At 44.5% G+C, this 23,691-nt stretch overlaps 1 protein-coding gene across 2 annotated transcripts; it reads right to left on the bottom strand.

Moving 5' to 3' along the window:
* Positions 1 to 709: 709 nt before the first annotated feature.
* cluha (clustered mitochondria (cluA/CLU1) homolog a) lies at positions 710 to 21,733 on the bottom strand. Of its 2 annotated transcripts, none has more exons than XM_080006837.1 (27): positions 21,491 to 21,733; positions 16,051 to 16,244; positions 14,084 to 14,255; positions 13,540 to 13,683; positions 13,301 to 13,428; positions 11,908 to 12,062; positions 10,991 to 11,116; positions 10,277 to 10,424; positions 9,540 to 9,632; positions 7,375 to 7,809; positions 7,032 to 7,291; positions 6,455 to 6,882; positions 5,656 to 5,757; positions 5,226 to 5,326; positions 4,174 to 4,326; positions 3,962 to 4,024; positions 3,588 to 3,832; positions 3,184 to 3,268; positions 2,913 to 3,066; positions 2,636 to 2,775; positions 2,450 to 2,530; positions 2,219 to 2,344; positions 1,966 to 2,087; positions 1,750 to 1,843; positions 1,522 to 1,656; positions 1,306 to 1,379; positions 710 to 1,227 (listed from the first exon to the last, which is right to left on the bottom strand). In XM_080006837.1, exons 1-27 carry the CDS (start codon positions 21,627 to 21,629, stop codon positions 1,098 to 1,100), a joined length of 4,227 nt encoding a protein of 1,408 aa, XP_079862963.1. In that variant the 5' UTR covers positions 21,630 to 21,733; the 3' UTR covers positions 710 to 1,097. The 2 variants fall into 2 exon arrangements, with proteins under 2 accessions (XP_079862963.1, XP_079862964.1); XM_080006838.1 differs by having other exon boundaries at positions 6,542 to 6,882.
* Between the last annotated feature and the right edge of the window lie 1,958 nt (positions 21,734 to 23,691).

The raw sequence follows: 23,691 nt of genomic DNA, 5'->3' as shown, positions 1-23,691 counted from the left end.
ATTAACATCATTAGAGTAACTGTCTAAATCCAATAGATTTATACATCTTATCCACATTTATATATTTTTTATGAAACAAAGATGGCTTAAATTAAACAAAAAAAAAAAAAGAAAACTTTTTTTTTGACAGACCTAAAATGGCTTCTTCCCCTTTCTGTACAAAAAGATGATCCGATCTCCTCATTGGAAAAAACAAAACAAAAAAAACAAGCAACTAGTTTGAAGTTCAAAAAGGTGTCACTGTGTTTCTGCAGAAAAAAGGGACCTAAGGATACAGCAGCCACCCCGCTAGGATGAAATGAAAGGCAAGATGAGAATTATAAGGGTGAGTTAAAAAAAATAAAATAAAAAATTATAGTCAACTTCCAGAGAGAGTTGACCACCGCTATTGAGACAAAGGTTACATTCTAAAGCACCGTGAGATAGATCCAAATTTGAGCCACTACTGTCTGTTCATGGTGCATGACAGACAGGCCGACAACCCTCCCGGGTTGCTACAACGGGGTATGAGTGCCTTTTTGAATTTGAAAAACAATCAGGGAAAGACTACGTTGTGTGGTTCGGAGTGAAGGGGGGCGTAGAAGAGACGTGGCCCTGGGCTCGGTGTCATGGGTGGTTGGAGTAATGGTACAGTGGATAAGGCTCTGGTATACAATGTCATGGTCATCCTTGGTCTCCAGTGTGCGTGTGTACACACACACACACACACACACACACACACACACACACACACACACACACACACACACACACACACACACACACACACACACACACACACACACACACACACACACACACACACACACACACACACACACACGCTTGTTCTGGGCCCGGGGATTTTCAGATTGCACAAGATTACATTTATTCTCTTTTTAGTTTGAATTCCCCTTCCTCCCTACCTCGTAGGAAGTTTATTCTCAGCATTTCTTGCATCCTCCAATCTCACTTTACATCTCCCGCCTATACATATGTTGTCGTCCCCCGACCCGTTCCTCACTTATTTATTTTAATATTTATTTAGACCGCTGAGTTCTGGGGTCCTCAGGCTGTGGCAGCGCAGCAGGCGTGGGCTGCGTTCAGGGCTTTCACCATTAATCATCAACGGGAATTTTGTCATCCAGTTCCAGTTGGCTGTCCGTGGTTTGCTCCTCAATCTTCCCCGACTCCTGCAGTTGCTGCCGTCTCTGGACCTCCGCCTTCAGGTTTTCCAGGTCCTTTTGGCTAAAAAGTAAGAGAACGCATCGTTCAATAGCGCAATCATATGAAACCATATCACCAATCATATGATTCCTCTTGTACCTGAGTGGTATGAAAATGATGCCATTGATGATGTTGAGCTGTTCCAGGACGCTTGCCATGCTGGGAGCGGTGAACTGAAAATCAGGAGGAATAAAAACCATTAGAGCCCTTTCTTGAAGTCGCACCGCGAAGCCCCCCCGAGACGCAGAGCCGGCACGAAAGCTCGGGGACGGCAAACCGGGGCTCGCTCCTTTTTCTGATTATCCCGGGAGTCACCTTGAGCGGCATGATGCTGGCGTTGGAGCCGTTCTTGTAGATTTCGTTCATGGTCCTCTGCAGTGCCACCGCCTGCTGGGTGAGGTACTTGAGGTACTCCGAGCTCTCCCTCGTCTTCTCGTGCGCTTCGCCCACCTGAGAGCGACGGCACAAGTGGGGTCGTTCAATCGCTCAAACGTTGGGCTATCCTTCGTGGCGAGCGCGGGAGGGGGTCTATTTGATCCTTACCTGATTCTTGTAAATGGTGTACCCTTCCTTTTCGTGCTGTAGCGCTGAGCGGAACTCGGCCTTGCTCTCGTAAACCCTCGCGACCAAATGATAGCTGAAAAGGCAAGGGATGAAAAATACTTCAAATCGTGTCAGCGAACGGAATGAATGTCGATGAAAAAAAAGCAATGTCAACATGTAAACAGCAAATTTAAAACGGACGACGCATCTCCTCACCTGAGGGCCACTTTGAGGGACCGCGGCCCGTGGTACTTTGTGTTGATGGACAAGGCGTTCTCCAGGAACCTCAGCGATAAATCGTACTCCATAACGCCATGCAGCACCAGGCCAATGTTGCTCTGTGGAGGAGGCGCGTATTTCAGGGAAGGAGCTCTCACGGGTGATACCGCTGCGGCAATCATCATCAGCAGCAGCAGCGCGCTTAACAACGGAAACCTTTGCGATCAATGAGACGCGGCGTCACACTCACATCTAGTAGTGCCATTTCAGGGTGGTCTTCCCCGCACACGAGCAGCATGAGGTAACGGGCGCGGTAGAGCAGCTTCAGGGCGGTGGACAGCTGGCCGTTGGCGAAGCAGTACAGAGCCAAGTGCATCTGGGATGAAGCCGAAGCCGAAACCAAACGAGACGTTAAGAAGGCAACTTAAAAAGCTATTCAACAGCAATAGAGCTTCTTATAATGACGATAAAAATAACGTACATATTCCTGAATGGTGTTGGGGTGTTCGATGCCCAGCACTCTCTCACTCATTAGCACCGCCTTTTGCTGGTTGCTGAGAGCCTACGGGTAAAAAGGTTTATCATATTTAGAAGACAACGGCGTCACTGATCAGTGACGCATCCAATGTTGAGGTGTGTGTGTGTGTGTGTGTGTGTGGAGTCACACCTCAGGGTGGTCTCCCATGATGTAGTTAAGGCGGGCAAGCAGGCGCAGACAGGCACAGATCTCCACGTGCATGGCCCCATAGACGTTGTTGAAGAGGTTCAGGGCCTCGGTGATCAGCTCACAGCCCTCCTTCAGGAAACCTGCAGAGTGGAGGGGAGAATCGAAACCGACTAAAGAGGAGCCCGAGAAACAAAAAAAGGCAACCGGCTGGTTTACTGCACAGAGGAAGAGAAAGCGCTAACAGGGTTCGATAAGTGTTCACCCGGTAACGTCTCACCTTGCTGCACCTTGGCCTGGCCGCTCTGGAAGAAGTGGAAGGCGTCCGAGGCTTTGGGGTTGACGTGCTTTACGACGGGGAAAATGTTCAGGATGTCCTCCTCCGTGAAGGCGGGTTTGTGGCGGCTGTCGAAGTTGTATTCCTTGATGAGAATCTGCCGGTCAGAGTGGGAGACGGTAACTGCAGGTGAGTACGTGGGAAAGGAGAGCGTGAGGCCAGACCGGGACAGCGGAGCGGTGGATTCCCCCCGTAGCGTGGAAAGGGATATTACCTGGATGCCGGTTTTGACAGAGATTTCTCTGAGCAGGGTGGTCTTCTGAAAGCCGTATTTCTCCACCACCTGGTCCACACTTTCACTGCAGGGGTTTCAAAAACACATTGAACACCACCGCCCGATAATTATAAAAAAAAAAAAAAAAAAAAAAAGTAAATAAATAAATAAACTTAAGTGCATAGGGAAGTGACATTTCTTTAACTATGAAAACAAAGCACGTGTGGCACAATCTAAATAAGCGACAAGTCAATGCCAACTCTAGACGCAAAATAGTGAGAGCAAATTTTAGCTTTACATATTGTCAGCGAATCCTGCTTCAGTGTTTACATTGTTATCAGCTTCACATGATAGCATAAAGCTTGATAGCACGGGGCTCTTCTGGCGTTAGCCGCTGGCCTCACCACTGCAGGGTGAAGTGGTAGTAGCTCTGGGCCTCGGAGGCGATGTTCTTCCACAGCTCGCTGGGCGTCAGGCTCGCCCAGGCGGTGTTGTCCCCGCCGCCGGGGACCCTGTTGCGGCGCTTGCGGTTCTTGCGACGCGACACCAGCTCGTCGGGCGGCAGGTGAGCGACGGCGTCGGGGAAGGAGCTCAGGAAGCAGTTGAGGAAATGGCTCACCGCAGCAGAGAGCGCAGACAGCTCCACGCCCTGGAGGGGAAGACGAGGTCGCTGATTTTGAAATGTGCCATTGAAACAAAAAGGATTCAACGAATAAAAAAAATATCACGTTTCCGGGGAGCTTAAAAACACTTTTGGTATTTGGTAAGGGGTACCAACCTGAAGGTATGTCTTGAAGATATGTTTTGCACATCTGGTGATCAGCTCACTGATTCCTATTCTCTAAAGATTCCGAGGTACATAAAAGGGGGAAATAAAAGTTACAACCTAATTTTTTGCATGTTTGTAAACGACCTTTACCCAACATTACCCCACTACTTTAACATCAGCAATGTTTCTGTAAACGGAGGTGAAGCTCGGCTCAGGCTTACATAGATGTGCTCCAGCTGGGCCTTCGCAGGCGTCTTGTCCACAAACTCCAGAACGGTGCCCAAATAACGGACGTTGATTCCCCGCTGGTGCAGCGCCTCCGTCAGCGTGGCTCCGTCCATGGGCAGAGCACTGTGGTCCAGACAGTCCTTTACCTGGACACACGACACACTTGGGTTTACACACCTGGTTGGATGTTTTGGCAAAATAGGGAGGACAGCATTTCGCGTCTTGAAACGTAGCACTTTTACTCTTTGCTGTACAACACATGCACCGAGTTTTGTAGAAAAGAGTTCGTATTGAATTTCAGAAGAGTTTACCATTTCACTAAATGCAACGGTCATAATAACTGTTATATGATAATATAGTTAAAGACATTGTAAAAACAAAAACTGTCACTCTTTATTTGCGATGCATTGGCACGTTATTGCCACACAGTTAGCACTGTGCCTTCCTGTTTCCCAGCATGCATTGTGTTCAGACTTTGAGAGCTATGTTATTGCGTTTTATTGTCAAATGTTGTATGCAAGTGCATGCCGGGTCAGTGTTGTTAAACTGTTAGTTATCGTTTCTCTTCTAAGTGTTTTGGTTTAATTGAGTCCTGAAGTGAGGTCATTGCTGTTTGGTTTGGTGACCCCAGCGTTCGCTTTCCAGCTGAGTAAGTCTTTATTAAGTTTCTGTTTGGTTAGCCAATAGAGAGACAGTTTAAGAAAACTGTCTCAGCTCACCGACCCCACAACCCATACAGAGACAGACACAAGATTACTTCCTTTATTAGTTAGATGTAGACCTTATGTAGGCAACTGCAAGTAGCTAAATGTTTGATTAGTAACTGTAATGTGATGTGATTACTCAATTTAGGAACAGTATCGTGTTCCCTTACTCTTTACAGACAAATGTAATGTGATCACAGTAATGCGTAATCACACTACATTTGTATGTTACTTTGTTACACGTGACCCCAAACACTAGTGTCCGTACACTTTTACATTGGTGTGTTTGCTTGGAATGTGGTGTGCACGGGTGTGTACGGGTGTGTTTGAGCAACACAAACCAAGGAGGGAATCTGACAGGACACCAAGAAGGCGGCGGCGTCTTTAAGGAGCTGCTTCTGTTTCTGGATGTCGTCGGCGCTCTCCTCTGGGAAACGTACTCCTGTTGCGGTAAAACACTGTCACCAAAAGCGTCATCTGGGAGCATTTTTCTCCCCATCCTATTTTTTTTTCCATTATTATTTTTTTATTATAATTTATTATTATTATTTTTTTTTTTTACATCACCAATGGTCTTGTGTTTTAGAATTGATTGAAAAAAAAAATTCAAAGATTTCTCACACTTCAAAAATGCATCATAAAATTCAACTGATTCATTACTGATAGATCACTTCTTTATTGAGACATGTACATTCTGACAAATTCTGCCACTACTCAGAAATGATCTGGCCCCAAAATGCAAAAATATTTGGCCTGTTTGGAGACACTTACCAGGTGAGAAGATGTCAGGGTTGAAACGGATGTCGAAAGAGGTGTTGCTGATTGAGCCCACCGCTTTGCAGGCGTTGAGGACTACCTCACGGCTCTTGGGGTCTAAAAAGTAAATTTGAAAATTTGAAAACATAAAAAAAAAAATAAAGGGGACGGCGACGGGGGGGACTGAATTGAGAGGAAATTCAATACTCACACACAACACATGTTCACACACAATGTTCAACAGGACGATATAAGAAATCCCAAATTTGATTATAAACCACAAATAAATCACTGTGTTTAGTGGACAAGCAGATGATGTTGATGTCTGGTCAGTAGGTCATGCAACTTATTGAACCCAAGGATTTGATTTGCCCCTCCCAAATAATCCACAAAATAAATAAAAATAAATAATAATTGCATTCATGGTCTAAGCGACTGATTATTGGGTTTATTGTGAGATTTCCAACAGCACTGTTTTTTATTAGACCGCAAAAGGGAAGCGATGCGGTGATAAGGCGCTCATGCCCCCCCCCCCCAGATGCAGGCTGAGGGCGCGGCAGGGAGAACTAGCCAGGTTGAGAAAAGCGACTAACGGCAGTGTCTGTGCTAAACATCAGTTAACGCAGTCACAGATTGCCTTCTCTATCAAACACACACAAAAGAATCTGCTCTGACAGAAACACATTTGAAAAATGTATTTGTGAAATATTGGTAACAGCCAATATTAATTTTCTGTAGTCACTGATCCACCAAGATAGCTCCCCCTGTTTTCTGACAGGCTTTTTTCCTCACGGGGGTTCATTTTTGGACGTACCGATACCAGATCCATCGTCGGCAACTAAGGACTCCGCCAGCTCTTTAGCCTGGGCTAACCCTGGGATAATTTCCTCAGACCCCTTACCCTCCAGCAGGCTCTCACGTTCCTTGTTTTGTTTGGCCGCAGGCTCCAATGTGCCGTTGGGGACGGGCTTGGGAGAGTCTTCGGAAGTTTTGTCACTTGCGGTCTGATCTTCCTTAGGGGTGTCTGCTGAGACCTCAGCAGCAGGTGTTTCAGGTGTTTTAGGTACAGGGGTGGCCTCGGTCAGGGTCTCGGTGGAGGTTTCCGAAGAGCTTTCAGCAGAGTTTTCGGTGGATTCTGTGCTGGGAAGGGCAGGGGCTTCGGTGACGGGGGTTTTGTTTGCATCCTTATTTGCTTTCTGCTGCATGAGCTGTAATGCTGCCATCTTCATGAAGAGGAGGTATCTGCGGAGTGTTCAAACAAGACCGGCAGCTATATCAGCATATTCATATTTGCAGTACAGAAAAACATTATTCTAAATGACACTGAGGCCCAGTGAAGGCAAGATTTTCACCAAAACACGGCAAAGCTTCTATGCTGCTGAACTCCGCACCTGTGCTCCACAAACGCCTCAATTAGCTCTTGGCGCAGACACGCCAGGCGGTGGCGGTGCTGACGGGGGAACCCCTGCCGCTGGCTCTCCGGAGGAAGCTCCTCCCCCTCCACCGGCAGGAAGTTGAGGTCGGGAGGGAAGGTGCGAAGAAGGTCTAGGATGTAGTGGCGGCCATCGTTGCCGATGATGCCTTTGCACTCGACAGAGGAGCACAGCTCCACGGCTTCGTTCTTCTCGTTCAACACGTTGTGCCTCTGGACCTGGAGTTTTGGGATACGGGCAAGTCAAGCGAAAGTACCCCGCTTATACAAAACCATGCAGCGTGAAGCGTCCTAACGCTCACCTTAAGCGGCCTGCTGGTCTTCTCCAGCAGCTCCAGGTACTTAGTGTGGGACACGACTGTCTTGCCGAAGTCGATGGAGCCGTAGATGACGCTCTGCTCCTGTTCGCGCTCCAGAATGCCCGGGATAATGGACTGGGCCGTCACGCGGTAGCCTCGGTAGTCTACCACCACCGTCCCCAGGGTGTACAGGCCCTCCACGTCCACCGCCCCGTAAGCCCGAACACCGTTCAAGTCGTTGGTGGGGGCGGCGTGGGCGGCAGCATCGCCGCCCAGCTCGCGGTAGTGGTCTCGCACGTCAAAGCCCAGGCTGAAGAAGATGTTGTTCCAGATGAACATCTGCATGCGCGTCTCCTCGCCTGGGTTGATGGCCATCACGTTGCCATCGATCACAGCCATTGCACCGCGTGTGGCGGCGGCTGCGAAGTCACTGTGGACCTACGAGAGAGAGGAGCAAAATAACTGAATATCAATGGATTTATTTTGTGTCTGCGACTCACTGTGAATCAGCAGTTTTTCATATCTGAGGGAGAGAGTGATTTTACATTTACAAAAGAAGAAAAAGAAAAATTCCTCCGCTTTCTGTTAAGGTCAGACCTTGAAAGCTAATGAGCCATGCATGCACACACGCACGCACGCACGCGCACTTGCCCAACGCTTGCCCATTTTTCCTGCTTCCAGCACATCAACTTCAAGAACTGACTGTTCACTTGCTGCCTAATATATCCCACCCCTTGACAGGTGCCTGTCTTGAGCTAGTTAATTGAGCCCAAATCACCTATCCCCATCCTGACAGCGAGAGCCTTTGGCATGACAAAATTCTATCTTCTCCCGGCTTATTACATCTTGCCACTCTCTTCAATAAACTGGTATGTCTGAACCATTACAGTTTCAGGGCGCTCTGTGTCAGAGGGCCCTGAAAAAGCCACTCGGGTGGCATGTGGAAGTGCCACAATAGACCCTCTGTGTATTTTAGTAGGTACATCTGTACAATCCAATGTAACCCAATACACCAGCTCTGCCATGAAATCTACTTGTATGACGTTTATAATGTTCAGATTTTTGTTGACAGAGTTTGAAATGTGTAAATTCAATGATATGTTTATGACTGAGGTCATAGCTAAATGTGGTGTTGTACTGAAGTACATTATATTAAGAGGCATCACTCACCCCCTCTGCCCCCCTCACATACATGAGGGGGGCAGAATATTAGAAGCGCATCTGAATATAATGCAGCTCAGTACAACAACACCACCACCAACAATGACTTCGATACTAAAACATATCATTGAATTAACACCTCTTCCAAGGCAGCGTAAGAAACCCTGAACATTATAGGCAACATAAAGAAAAATGAATGGCAGAGCTCATATATTGGATTACATTGGATTGTACAGGTGTATCCAATAAAGTGCACGCTGAGAGTGTGTGTGCGCGTGTGTGTGTGTGTGTGTGTGTTTTCTGCTGCTCTGACACCTGAATTTCCCTAAATGGATTATTAAAGTGTGATACTATCTTAATGAATAATCTCCAGGCATGCCTACTGAATTATGGCACAAAGACTCAAACAACCAATGCCTTGTGAATTTGGAGCAGGTAAGTATGCAGTTTCTGGCCACCCAGGCTGAAACATTCCATTCATGAACAGAACCAGTCAGAGCATTCTTTGGGAAACAATAGAAGCGGTTTCGGTAACTGGGAATAGATGGGTGTGGTGGACCAAGGAGAGGTGACCAAGCCATCGCTGCAGACAGGCAGTGTAGGCTCCCATCCCAGGGCCGCTCAGCTGCTGTGGATCAGGCAAATCAACGAAGGGACTCAGCTGACTCAGCAGACCCCGGAAACTGTAATTCCGCATGGACTATGTTCATATTGGCCTGCGAGCCCCTGAGTTCTTCTTTTGGGCCACGAGTCAATGTTTGATCTTAAAAAGAAACATTTAATAAACACGCCAACCGGCACCGTTTCGCCGCCGCCGCCGCCTGCCTCCTCTTCCTCATTCCCCGGCCCGGCGCCAGTACGCACCCTCACAATGGCAATGATCTCATTTGCTGCCCATGTCCTATGATTTGGTTTTCACACTAGTCAAAAGTGAAACAAAGAAAATGGCAGGCTTGGCAGGACCCATTTGCAGTTGATTCACAGCCTCCTCAGAGGTTTTCCTGTACCTTGAATACAGCTCTTTCTCTCAGTAAACGCTCAGGCAGGTTCTTCCTGGCCAACTCTCTGGTTGTCTGGAGCTCCTCATTCCAGTCTCTTGTCTGCAAAGACAGCAGCAACACATCACATTTTAAATAGTTGAGTAATATTTCCTGGCACGATACACTCCACTCACAATATGAAACAGCGTTTATGAGATCTATCACACACACACACACACACACACACACACACACACACACACACACACACACACACACACACACACACACACCTTGAATGAACAGAGAACATTTTTCGCAAGATTATAAAGACCTTAAAAACGAAGCTCAGTTCAAATGCTAACCAGCGTTCGTTTACAGTGAGAGTAAACTCAAATGGTAGATGGGGTCCAAAATTGATTCATTGGCCCCTACAGACCACATGAAAGAATCCAAACATATCTGGTGACTAAAGTAAACGTAGTTTTGGTTTCAAGTCACATTCCATTAAGAACAGTGAAACTTCCACAACATTCCCAGGGTGCACAAAGTCCCAGTGATACCTAAAAAAGGTAAATCGTCGTAATAATTTTTTTTGTTACAAAATACTTATTCTAGAGCAGTTATATAGAGCAATACTTATTATTGCTCCATAATGTGCATAAGGTACATTGCAACATTTGATCTCATTCCATTATTGAAATGACATAATCTGAGGCAAACATTATTTGCCCTAAATACTGTCATTCTTTAGTAATGCTCACCTGTCCAGGTATATGCTCCTCGTACCCCAGGCGAGAAGTGTAAGCGTCTTCAGCTCGGACGCAGTCCATTGCGTGGTCCACCAGTGGAGCCGTCCAGCTGTACACCTGAAAGGGCGTGGCTATCCTCTCGAATGGGTGTCTCTGAACCCTGTAGCCAATCAGCAAGGAGAGACCGAAATCAGGATCCCACAACTTATTTTCACCTCATCTTTCTACTCTACTCTGATGCTCTTGATATCAGGTGATAAAGTCTGGGATTTTAGTTATCGTAATATTGTGATGCAGTTATATTTAGGCTTTTTCAGCACTTATAAGGTGGCATTGCAGAAATGAAATGCAATTTTCTAAATGATCTTATAGAGGCCTCTCCCTGATCGGTCATAACATTCAAATTAGTAATGATTGTTTATCAAAGTTTCTTGTGCGTTAACACCCTTATGAAAGCAGCGGAAGTGAACCCCAAAATATAACAATATTGATGGGGGTATTCTTCAAAAATAGTGATGTTTGATTTGGTCAATATATCACAGCCCTAACGACTCCCTGATAACCACGGAAGAAAATAAATATGCGATATGAGCAGAGATAAGCAACAGGATAGATAAGCAACAGGAGGATATGTTTTTATTAAAAAAATAAATAAATAAATAAATGTAAAAATGAGCGTCATCAGGGTCAAAATAATTAATTCCACATGAAGAGAGGGGCTCGCACCTTTTTTTCTGCAGGGCAGTGAAGTTCTTCTTGAAGGCAGGACTGATCTGGCTCAGCAGCTCTACAAGAGAATGGCTCAGGAAGCTGGGGTTGGCTGGCTTGGGGTTGAATGTGTAGGTAGTAGATCTGTAATACACAATGAGCCATGATCGCCACTAAAACCAGTACACTTGAAACTGTGCTTTGTAACACACACAGCAGAACTCAAATTTCAACATATGAAAACTGCAGGGTCACAAAAACGACGTGCAAAAAAAACCTAAAAAAAACAAAACTGTCATGTAAAATGCAACAAAAAGCAAGGAATTTATCTATTATAATAGTCAATAATGAGAGACGTAAGAAAGGGCCTCAAAACTTGGAAAGGCAATGCATGGGAGGGGTTGTTCAAGCTTCGATCATCATCAAATTCACTCATAAAGACTGAACACGGTGAAGGCAGTGTTAGTTAGGTAACTCTTCCCTTAACCGCACAACACCTTTAACAATTGTGGTTTATCATCTAATCCATTAAGATTTCACCAAGGCTGACCAATAGCTACTACACGGTTTGCAAAGTCTGGTAAGCTCTTGTTGGCATCCACAACTAATTCCTAATTAGAGGGCAGAACACCTAATGGTTCACTGTTAACAAATGTTGTGGCTACTTTTTCTGCCAACACTTTATTCTCGGGATTTTCTAACGGGAAATGAGCAGTTATTAGTCCCTAAATTTCGTCATACTTAGGCAGCATGTATTCATATGTATATATTGTCCATTCCAAGGTGCGTAGATTTCAGGCTTGTTAAAAAGTGTGGAGTTGAAAGGTAGTCAAACATGACATAAGTATGTTGTTATTATTCAAAATGAGGCCGTGAGTGCTCCAACCGTTGTTTTGGATTACAACAGTAGGAATAAGGAAACCGTTTTTACTGACTGGTTGAGGTAGAAGCCTCGGGTGGAGGCAGTGACGCTGACGTGGCGCTCCTCCACTGTTACCATGTACAGGTACATGAGGTCGCCATGCATCTTCCTGTTTCCGGGCGGGGGGTTCCAGCTGCTCATTGTCAACACCTTTAGGCACTGCATAGGCTGTTTGAAGGATCAAGAGCAAATATGAGATGAAATACACCATTAAAAACCTCACAGTTACATTCATTACCAAACAGGTTGACATTATACATTTGTCTTTTAGCTTCCCCATTGTAAATATTGTTCAAAATCCTGAGTGGTTTGAATAATAAACTTAAAGGGGACCAATTATGAAAAAAAAAATAATAATAATAAATAAATAAATAAATAAATAAATAAATAAATAAATAAATAAATAAATAAATAAATGCATACAATGTTTTCAGTGCTTGCATTTGGGTCTACTACTACTAACACAAAAACTGTCACATCCGTCGCCCCAGAGAGTTTTCTTGTGGGCAGCCTTTGTCAGAAAACATGTCCCGAATCAGCCCGTTCAGATTTTTGATCCCTTCAAACGTCACTAGGTGCCTCAGTAGAAATCAAGCCGGCACCCATCTGAGTAACTCCACCCACGGCTGGAGAAATAACATGTGAACTGTCAGCAAAAGTCTTTCAACAGAAAGAGGATTTAGGACCAACTGTCTTTGGAGAAACTGCAGACGAGTATGTTTTGGTTTTTTTTTGGGGGGGGGTTTTATGTGGTCGTTAGACTGTAGGCTGCAGCACACCATCTGCTGTGCTTTTCTCCAAACATAACCAATAAAATAGTGTGTTTTTATTTCAGATGTATTCATTATATTTCCGACGTTGACACGAAACTAACCGTGTGCAACCAGCAGTGCAGCAGTGGCCATGCCTTATGAAAGTCGGAACAAACTTTTAAATGAGACCTCAAATTTCTTCAGAAACAGATTTTTGTGGACTGGTGAGGTAAAAATCAGTGACAGTTTATGGACCAAATACAACGGAACCCGGAAATAAAACTCTAATGATTTGGCTTGCAGAAGCCGGAACTTGTGCTCAACCCCCATTGGCCTCAGGAGGGAGGCTCTTCCCACTTAAACAGAGCGTCAGGAACAGGATGGTTAAGAGGCATGTTAGAATGGCAAGAATGCACAATCTAACTGGTATTTTCGGGGAAAAAAAACTTCTAAAACATATTTTGGGAACCCCAGAGACTTATATTAACTTGTTTAAGAGGAGAATAATAGACCCTATTTAAGTCCTCTTTTATAATGCAGTAGAACCCTTAACATATTTGCCTTGATGATTGTACAAGCAACAAAGAAAAATTCAGCGTTTAAATTATGAATGGTGAAATACAGATGACTATTATTCTAGTATTGCCTGTTTACCTTCCACTCCTTGTTGTGTGGCTGGAGGGGAACCACGGGGCGCTCTTTGCTCCCAGGGAGGATGTGCTCAGGGGGGGTACAATCAATCTGCTCCAGCTCAGTGCCCTTCTTCTTTCTCTTGCCACTGTCTGCAAATTGACACCAAAAAAGCAAGGTCGATGGACAAGGTTGGCTTATATGCAAGCAAGGCAGTTTTGCGCACCAGTATTCCTCCGTACGGGTCACCACCGTGGACTCACCGCCGAGGTCTCCATCTGTGAAGATGCTGAGGAACGACAGGGAGTTGCAGTCCACCCCGTTGTAGGCGTCCGAGGGGTCCAGGCTTTTCAGCAGGTCTCTGATGTGGCGCACGTGGATACGGGCCTCACGCACAGTATAGGGCTCTGAGGGAGGACAAATAATTACATTTGAGATTCTCTGTAAAGGATGGAATGGGAGTAAAAAATATATATATGTACGAGGAGAGATTATTTTGAGACCTCTGCACGATCATTTCAATATTGTCGGCTAATTGTATTTATTATTTTGTTAGGCAACCTTTCACCAACAAGACAAATATTTGTATTGTCTGCATAGTGCTGAATTAACAAATTAAATAAATGAACCTCCAAACCAGCCACTAGTATCGGAGTCATTTCAAGAAAACATAAAAGCTCCAAATTGCAATACAAATAATAGAAAAACAAGCTGTTTGGAACTTTTCAGCTCACATATATTGCAGGCACCTATCACAATAAAGATGAATACAAAGCTTGTGTGAATGACAGAAAGCCTGACCCTGACCTTCCACCACTTTGAGCAGCGAGCCCTCCTGTAGGCCCTCGATGGATTTGAGTTCAGCGAAGTTATCAAGTACGTTGCCGTCCAGCTGCAGAGAGAAGCAGGTTCGGTGGCAGGTGTCCTCGCGGTCCATCAAGACTTGATTGATCTCCTGAACCATCTCCTGAGGAGACACCTGACGGGGGAGCCAAACAGACAACTTCACATACACTACTCACAAAAAGTTAGGGCTATTCGGCTTTTGGGTGAAATGTCAGGATGAACCTAAAATGCACTCTAACCTTTACAGGTGAACTTAATTTGACCTTCTCTAAACTTTTGAATGCACATGTCCAACTGTTCAACGTTTCAGTACTTTTTGCACAAATTTCTGTTGTCAAACCAGGAGCTACACGGCAACATTCACAACAGGTGTTTGATCAATGAATCGACCAAACATTTCCTGGTTCAATTAGAACTGGTTGCAGAAACAGAAACAGTCCTCTTCATCAAGCTGTTAACATTTTGACATCATGAGACCAAGACGACACCAAACAACTGGTCAACAGTACCTCGCCATTACGAGGCTTCAAACATGATGTTGTCAGAGGGAAGTGGCCACTGAGCTTAAAGTGTCACAGAGTGTCATCAGCAGGTTGCAACAGAGCTACAGAGAGACTGGATGAGTCACAGAAAGGCATAGAAGTGGACGTCCTTTGGCCACATCCCACACTCATGACCGCTTCATTGTGAACAGTGCCCTGCGGAACCGGGTGATGAATGCCACTCAACTCCAGGCACATTTAAGGGAGATGAGAGGCACCCAAGGGTCACGTCAGACCATTCGAAACCGTTGACATCAGCGTGGTCTGTGTGCTAGACGACCTGCAAGGGTACCTGACCACACGACCAGGCACAGGCATCATTGTCTTGCACGGGCCAGGGAGCATTGACGCTGGACGAGGGACACGTTGAGCAGAAATGATGGCCGCTAACGATGTTGGAGACGTCAAGGAGAGCGCTATGAATCAGCCACTGTTGTCACCAGACGAGCCTTTGGTGGTGGTGGTGTTACAGTGTGGGCAGGTGTGTCTAGTCAATACAGAACTGCCCTACACTTTGTGAATGGTACAGTGACAAGCCCATACTACCTGAATAACATCATTAATCCACTCATTGTGCCCCTGCATGAACAACACAGGCCTAATTTCATCTTCATGGATGACAATGCTCCAGCTCATGGAGGTCGCATCATTAGGGACCATTGCATGCTTCTACTTAAATGCCCTACTTTCATGATATAATATCACTGTAGTGTAAACTTTTTACATTTTCCATAAATTTCACCCAAAAGCCAAATATCCCTAACTTTTTGTGAGTAGTGTATATTCCTAATTATTTTTCGTATGACAAAATTAGCAACGTTTTTACTGGCCGCCACCGTCACTCATTTTTCCAATATGCTCAGGCTACCAATAAACTTTCCACAATTCATTAGAAGAACACAGTGAATTACAATAATGAGGATGTGCTTTGTCATGTCCTGTGATGAGTCACCTCCCAGCTCACTGCAACTTTGTGTGGAAAGTTAAGTTTTCTTCAGGAGAGAAAATTGCTGAAGTTAAAACATTACATGTAGCAATCCCTGCGTTACAGGCCATCTACAGCAATCTTGTGAACACCAAAATATCGGGCAAATCTCCTGGATGCATTTATTATGATAAAAAAAGTCAAATTTCATTTCACTTTCAACATTCATTTTCACATTTATCTGGGTATTATTGGTCAGCCTATAGCAAAGAAAACACCGAATTAGGCCCTCCATGTTCCTATTTTTAGATGCTTATTTTTCCAGGCAGTAAGTTATGCGACTACTGTGAAAAATGCAAAAGGGTAAATAGTGTTGAGCGAGCCATGGCATTTAAACAATGTGGGACTGTTTTTGCAGTCACTGCATGCTACATTGTTTTCTGTGGATGGAGAATGCATACCTGGAGGTCGAAAGGCTCAATACCAGGGGCCTGGATCTTCACAGTGAAGCCCGTGTCCTGGATCACGATCACTTCCTGTTCATTGGAGTCCTCCCCACAGTCTGTCTCGCCGTTCTCATCCTGCTGGGATTCCACCTCCTCTGTGTGCTCGTGTACTCCGTCACCGTTCATCACTGCCATGTCTGCACTGTGGTCTGGGAGAGCAGAGAGAAAGAGAAAGGGTTTGAGCAAATCACTTTCGATTTAAAGCCATTTAGAAACAGTTTTATAATTCTGAAACAAGACAGCACTAAGCATCAAGACCAAAGACCCTCTTCACTTCGTCAGAACTTGAAATTGACGGTCAACAGGAGCGCACGAGAGACTAATCACATGATGTTACCAGGCTCCAGCTCCTAAACAAAACAAAGCTCCAGAACACATGACCTTACACAGCATCATTAAAATATTCACGAGTGGCAGAAGAGAACGTACGAGGCCTAGATACGGTTGTGCCATTTACTAGTTCTCAATTTCAGACATAGATCCTGACGATTACAGGCCTACATATGGTCTTTACATTAGGTTTCTGTTCATTTTGTGGATAACTCTTTTCTATTATGCAGGGAGAGTGAGTCAATCTTTAATAACATTTGTATAAAAAAAAACCCTATTGTGGCATTAATTTCAAACATGGGGGTTAAAAGGGTTATAATCATAGGTAGGTCTCAATTTCTTTAGCGCAAACACCAAAAGCAATTCAGGTTTTAAAATTTTTCAATTACGAGCTTATGTAAGCTTCAGGTTGGAACTATTCACTTTCATAACATTAGTAATAACAGTATCGCCGTGTCATTGGAGTGTTGTTTTTATACATGACTGAGTTAAATACAGACATCCAAAATGTGAATGCGTGTCAAAGCACATCTGAATTTCTACACACTGGCTGAACAAATGATCTTCTCCAGATTAACCACATTCACAAAAGGGACCAAAAGTGGACCAGACAAATGATGTGTCCAGAGTATTCGGTTATGTCGCTGCAAATACCTTTTCAAACAGCACTCCGAAGTCATGCCCACCCGTCCACCAAACCGCAACTCCAAAACACCATCACCAGAATGAAAACTTTACAGAACATTTTTCATATAAGGAAATCTACCCAGTCTAAAATATTTGAAATACCTTTGTCCAATAAACACAACCTTACAACTGCTTTCTTTCCTTCATCGGGTAATTATTATACGTAATGCTATAACTATGTAATTATAATTACGCAATATAACAAATAAAGTACACAGATCTGAGGTGGAAAGTGGCATCAACACCACAGGAGCAGAGACTATTACGCAGCAACTGTGCAATTGTGTTCCACAGCAGACAACTGCTCCAAGACTGTGTGTCCTTTTCAGCAGTCAAGGGTAACCCAGTGTCGGGGTTACTGTAGAGACGGGGGCTAGAGGTATGGGTGAGGCCTAGTGGCGTAGAGGCGACATGGGGGAGGGGAGGGCGGCCAATAGTGGACTCAGGGACAAACCAGCCACGCTCCGAATACCAAACACAACCGTCTTAGAAAAGCCACAAAAGTCAATAATGCTCCAAGACAGGGGAGAGAAAGGACCTGGTGTCAGTTGCTTGTCCTGTGTTGTGTTCCCTCTGCCCAGAGTTGGAATAAATACAATAATAGATGAATGCTGTGGCTGATGAAGTTCCTCGCTGAGCAGCCTGTCTCAATCATAAATTATTAATCCAAAAACATGCCTTCGTCCATTAGATAATGATTCATCCAGCCGTTTGTAACCAGTTCTGTAACCCCCCCCCCCCCTTCCTATGTATTTTTTTAACTAGAACAGACCACCACAACACAGGTTAGTAATTTCCAACTATTGTGCCAAGATACATTTTTTTTTCCATGGATAAAGGTTGAACAACATTGCAATTTAATTCATCGACTTAATCCAGGAGAAATAAAAGACAGATCAAAAGATCCTATCAAGGTGGTAATTTTTATCCAATGTAGTTGGACATAAGTCATGAGTTAACTGTATCCCAGTAGTTATAATTGCACTGAGTTACAGCCCAAATTTAAACCGACAATTAAGTTACAACCCCCATGGGGGATATCAACTCAAAACAATTTAGTATGCATCACATGATTGTCTGTATATGCTAAGTGCACCATTTAGAGCCATGGAAATAATTGTAGGAACACTAACCAACTTCTCGCATAGATGTATGGGAAAATAAAACACATTTTTAGTTGCTGTTGTGTGCACTGGGATATCCAACTTTTGTTTTATTGGAGAATTCTTTGGTGCAGAACCATGATGCAAGGCTGATTCCTTGAAAGTTTAATTATTTAGCCAATTAGGTGACAATGAACAGGGCTGAAAATTATTTGTGCAATATTGAAAAAATAAAAATAAATGTTTACTTCCAGAGGGCTTAAAAGGCAGGTAAATTTATTTAATTGGGTCTGTCAATCATGTGACTGAAAAACAGATTCAACTGGTTTATCTTGGCTTGAGACGCACTATTTACATAACTTGCTGAGCACCTTTAAATATGAAGTACTTTACACCATAGTTCATGTCTTTATTTTAAATTATTTGAATCCCAAATTAAACATGACAATGACACACGAAGGCAATTATCTAGAAAAGACTAGCCAAGCCATCAAAAAAAAAATCCAAAAGCACGGAACACATGAATCTTAATGAATAAAAAAATGCTGCAAAAGGTTCTCAGAGTCAATCATTAAGAGGGGGCAATCTGAGAAGGATTTGGCCTTTCCCACTGCTATGTAGCCACATGCTTTTTATGTGGTAGTTATAAATGTTTTGTCAGAATGAAACACTGGGAGGAAGCTTGCAGAACAATCATTTTGGGCAACAAGCTATTTAAAACAGCAGCAACTATCAGAAAGTAGATGAACAAAAATAGAAAGCGCATGCAAAACAATACCACTGTAGGCATGGCTTTCTTTTGCACTAAACCGTTACGCTTCTCTTTACACCTTTCCCTGAATTTATAAAATACCCATTTTAAGAGCCTGTTGACTTATTTAAACTGTGATACTTCTGAAGAAAAATACTCTGTTTTAGGTCAGCAAGACTAAAGGCCACTGTTTGCTCTAACGACAAATTATTCAACTTGGTGGCCAACAACAAACTATCAATTCCACAGACTTTGACATCGGAGTGAGAGGCCGTGGCTGCTGCCGCAAGATTACACAGTCGGACACAGCCCTGAGACGACAGCCCCACACAAGGTCTGTGGAATCAGAGATTTGTGGTAACACACGATGGGATCTTGTTGTTGGACGGCCAAAAGACGACGGCACTTAACTGCAGAGTAATGTGTCCGATTCAGGATTTCATAACTATAGAAAAAACAAAACGGTCTCCGTCAATGAATAAACAACCATTGATTTTGCATTTACAAAACTGAATGATAGCGCACATGCCCATCTGATCCAACCAAAAATGTTGTCGCTGAAGAAATATTCTAGGCAAAACAGCATGAAATAAAATATGATATAACCAACAATGTTAATGATCAAGACAGGCAGCGACTCCAATGCATCGGTGTCTAAGAAATCCAACCGAAAGGGCCAGCCAGTAAGGCACAAGCAGCATGCGGAGTGCCAGACATTGACCCCTGGGATTAACTAGGTCACCCTTCACCCCGTCGACACTTAAGTCCCTTAAAACCCCACTAACGGCACCCCTCACCTAGATACACCTTCCCTCCATGTGCTACTGAGCACCAGACTGTCACACAGCACCAGTGTGCTCGGCTGATTTAAACGCTACACCGAGAGTGACATGTTGGCAGACTGACAACACACACACACACACACACACACACACACACACACACACACACACATACATACATACATACATACATACATACATACATACATACATACATACATACATACATACATACATACATACATACATACATACACACACACACACACACACACACTTTGAACTTGTATAACAAAACAAAACTTAATGACAGTTTAAAATAGCTGGATCTGTTTTACGTGGCCCGTCTCGATAAAAGCATGACTAACCTGCGGCATGAATGTGACTACCATTTGCATAGTGACAAGAGCGGTTATTATTATGAAGCGTAACCTTCTCCCGTGCCTGCACCGCCAGTGCGCCTCGGAACCCCACTTCCGCTTCCCGGTCGAGGAACACTCCACCGGAGGGACGAGGGGGAGGGAGGGACTCGCACAACCGCCGCCACGCTGAACGGGTAACGTGGTAACGTGGCCCAGACTCCCTCCGCGATTTCCCACCGCTCGAAACGACAAAGAGGAGCGGCGGCTCCCGAGACCCGTAAGAAGCGCACTAAAATGGCACCCCGTCGGGCGGAACCCACCCCGCGGTCCAGGCGAACAGTGAGCGGCTCCCCTGAAGGTGACCTTCAGTTCACTCCGCCCACACGCTGCCGGGCGAACATGTGCGTTCGGAAGAACCGGCGCAGGCGGCGAACGCAATATAAATTATAACGCGAAAAACAAAGCACACTTCACTCCTCCAGCGCGTACGCCCGCCAGCTGCTTTCACCGTGTATAACACGATAGCTGTCACCGTGGAGGACGCCACAGTATTTCCCAACCGACTGGTTGGAGGTGGACCGTGCTAGCTGCAGCCTTCAGCTAGGACGCCCCTCCAGCCTGAAGGACTTTCTATCACTTTTGATCAATTACGCCATTTTTTTTTTTCCATCGTTATCATCGATCGGCGACGAATACCTTACCGACAAAGAATCGATCGGGTTGCCGGAATCTCTCAAGCGCCAGTACAGCGGGGCTGTACCCGTCCGTCCGTCCGCACCGAGTGATCCGATCGGGAAACTTTTTTTTTGCGAACCGCGTCGTGCGTCGTGTCTCGGTGCGTTTACACAGGGACGCAGTCACTGTGACCGAGCAGAAACAACGAGGCCGAGTTGCGCTCACAGCCGCGCAGGAGTGCGGAGGGAAGGCGCCAGTGCATCACAAACACCCGCACGTCACTTTTTTAGACCGATCGGTAGACTGACAGGGGAGGCTTCCCCGGAGGGAAACTGCGGCGTTACGGCAGCTAACGTCAAAACGATAGGCAGCACGGCATTACTAAAGCCACAACAATAGAATAAAATCAATCAAAAAGGACAATCCGCAATACGTGTGAAAATGTATTAAATAAACACACAACTGGAAATCTAGTTATAGAAATAACTACAAATGTAGAAAATCGCCGCTATGCAGTAAACCTAAAAAAAAATATATATATATATATATATATATATATATATATATATATATATATATATATATATATATATATATATATAAAATACGTCGATAAATATCAACAGCTTTGCAGATCATTTCTGTGGCAATGTCGACGTCAACATTCAGCCAATTGAACTGGGGCTGGAGCTGGAGACATCTTACCACAAGCGCAGGTCTCCTTCGGCGGCGCCTCGGCGGTGGCGTCTCTGCCGCCGTCCCGGATCCCACCCCGGTCATTCGTCACATCCACCGGGTTACAACCGGGGACCGACGCCGGGATGTCTTCCGTCTTGCTAACCATGGCGGGCAGGCGGTGAGTCGGCCGGGGAGGATAATCGGGACCCGCTGTTCGATTACGCGACGCAAAAACCGAGAAGCTTTCTCCAGCGAGCGGCGGGGAAGCTACATGCGAAGGGTACGAGCTTACGACAACAGCCCGGCGAGGAAGGACGGCACAGCGGCGCACGGTCACACGTGGTTTCCCTCCTCCTCCTCTTGACCTCTTTGCCTTTGCGTTCCTTCCCACTACATAACGACGCTGTACGGGAGGCGCGCCGGGACATATCCCGTCCGAAACGCGTTTGACTTGCAGGCTTGTTGGTAAAATGCACTGCAATGGTTGTACTGCCATGGGAAATCAAAGTATTTGTACATATGAATGTCATTCAATATTTAATTGTAGCTTGAATGTTATTCTCCCTTGTAAGTCGCTTTGGATAAAAAATGTAAATGTAAATTTAACATAGATAGATAGATAGATAGATAGATAGATAGATAGATAGATAGATAGATAGACAGATACAGATGGAGAGAGGGTGTAGGAAGGCATTTTGTTTTTTATTTAAATGCTGGTCGTAATATTAGTAAATGTATTGCATTTAGTTCTCCACAAAACTGATTGTGGTTCCAGTCAAACTTGATCGATCGATCGACCAAAGCCGTTATTGATAATCCCGAAAAGTAAACAACAGAGAAAACACAATACAGGAACGACACAAAATACAATTCATAATTTTATTTAAATGATGTGTACAGTAGCTTGCTGTAGGAAGCCAACACAGTATATGCGGTAATCAAGGTCAGTAGCATATTTACTCATAGATCCGACGATACAACAACCCAGGACACATATTAGCCTGAACACCTTATTATGTCGTGAAATCAGGTGGTGTCACACAGCGTTATTGCTTGAGACCACATAGCATAGCAAACAAGATGCTTAATAGTGCCAAATACATGAAAAATCTCTAAAACGCAAGACGCTTTTTGACCTCAACCAGAAAAGGTATCAAGGACAAAACCTTGAGAATCACTAACCAACAGAAAACATTGTTTTATATTATTAATATATAACAACTAACATAATAGTAATCATTATAATAACAATAATTATAACAATAATTATTATTATTACATAATAATAATAATACTTAAAATAACAATAATAATAATAATTATAATAATAATAATAACAATAAAGGCTTTTTCAAAGATGGAAGACAATCTCGCTGCATGTGATCAAAATGACTACCTCCCTGCTCTGCTTGTAATGTCATAGTTCTGCACTGACACTCAGGAAAAAAAAAAGAAAGTATTACCTACCTCTGTTTCAAACATGGAAAAAGACATCTCAAGTAAGGCATCGCACCACTCCCCTGTCCGTTCTGGTCAGCCTCTTTGGCTCAATATTGTTAGAAAGTACATAAACAACTGGCCAGTGTCTGAATCATACATACATAGTGGAAGCTTGGACTGAAGAACTTTTATTCAGTCGATATTTTTTCCAAAATAAATCATACCAAAGTTCAGCTCTAAAACGTGAGATATTCTTATGAAGTGTTACATCGGTTGTGAAGTCCATTATAAAAAAAAAAAAAAAAAAAAAAAAAGTGGAAACCTATAGACGGAATCATCCGATTGCCCTTTTATTTGTTGGAGACGGGCCATAACGTTGTGGATCTTGAAGCTTAACAGTCTGAACACAAGCCCCCCCCCGGGAGGAGCGGAAAACGTGTTTCTTACAGGAGCGCACGTCACGCGTCTACGTCCCCAAAGCTTGAGGAGAAACAGTGCACACGCAGTCTCACGAACGGCTTGTCGGTGTGGAGCGGCCTTGGAAGGACGGCCTCGTCGCTGTAGCATCGACCTCTGGAGCAGCCCGGCTCGATTCATTCACGCCAAAACGACATGTCGACATGTCAACGTGCTGATATGGCCGATGGTAAGCGTAACGCAGAGTATCCGTACGTCTTATACGCTTTAACACGCCCCCTCCGTGAGTACTTTCACGGCGGTAACCTCAATAGCCCTGTGACGATCATCAAAATGCAATTGAAGTTCAGCTCGTTGTAGACAACTGAGAG

Source organism: Zeus faber (assembly GCF_960531495.2).
Source record: "Zeus faber genome assembly, chromosome: 9".
In the NCBI taxonomy this organism is placed as follows: domain Eukaryota; kingdom Metazoa; phylum Chordata; class Actinopteri; order Zeiformes; family Zeidae; genus Zeus; species Zeus faber.
Note: the sequence above shows the minus strand (reverse complement) of the source record. Positions and strands in the feature narration are given on the sequence as shown.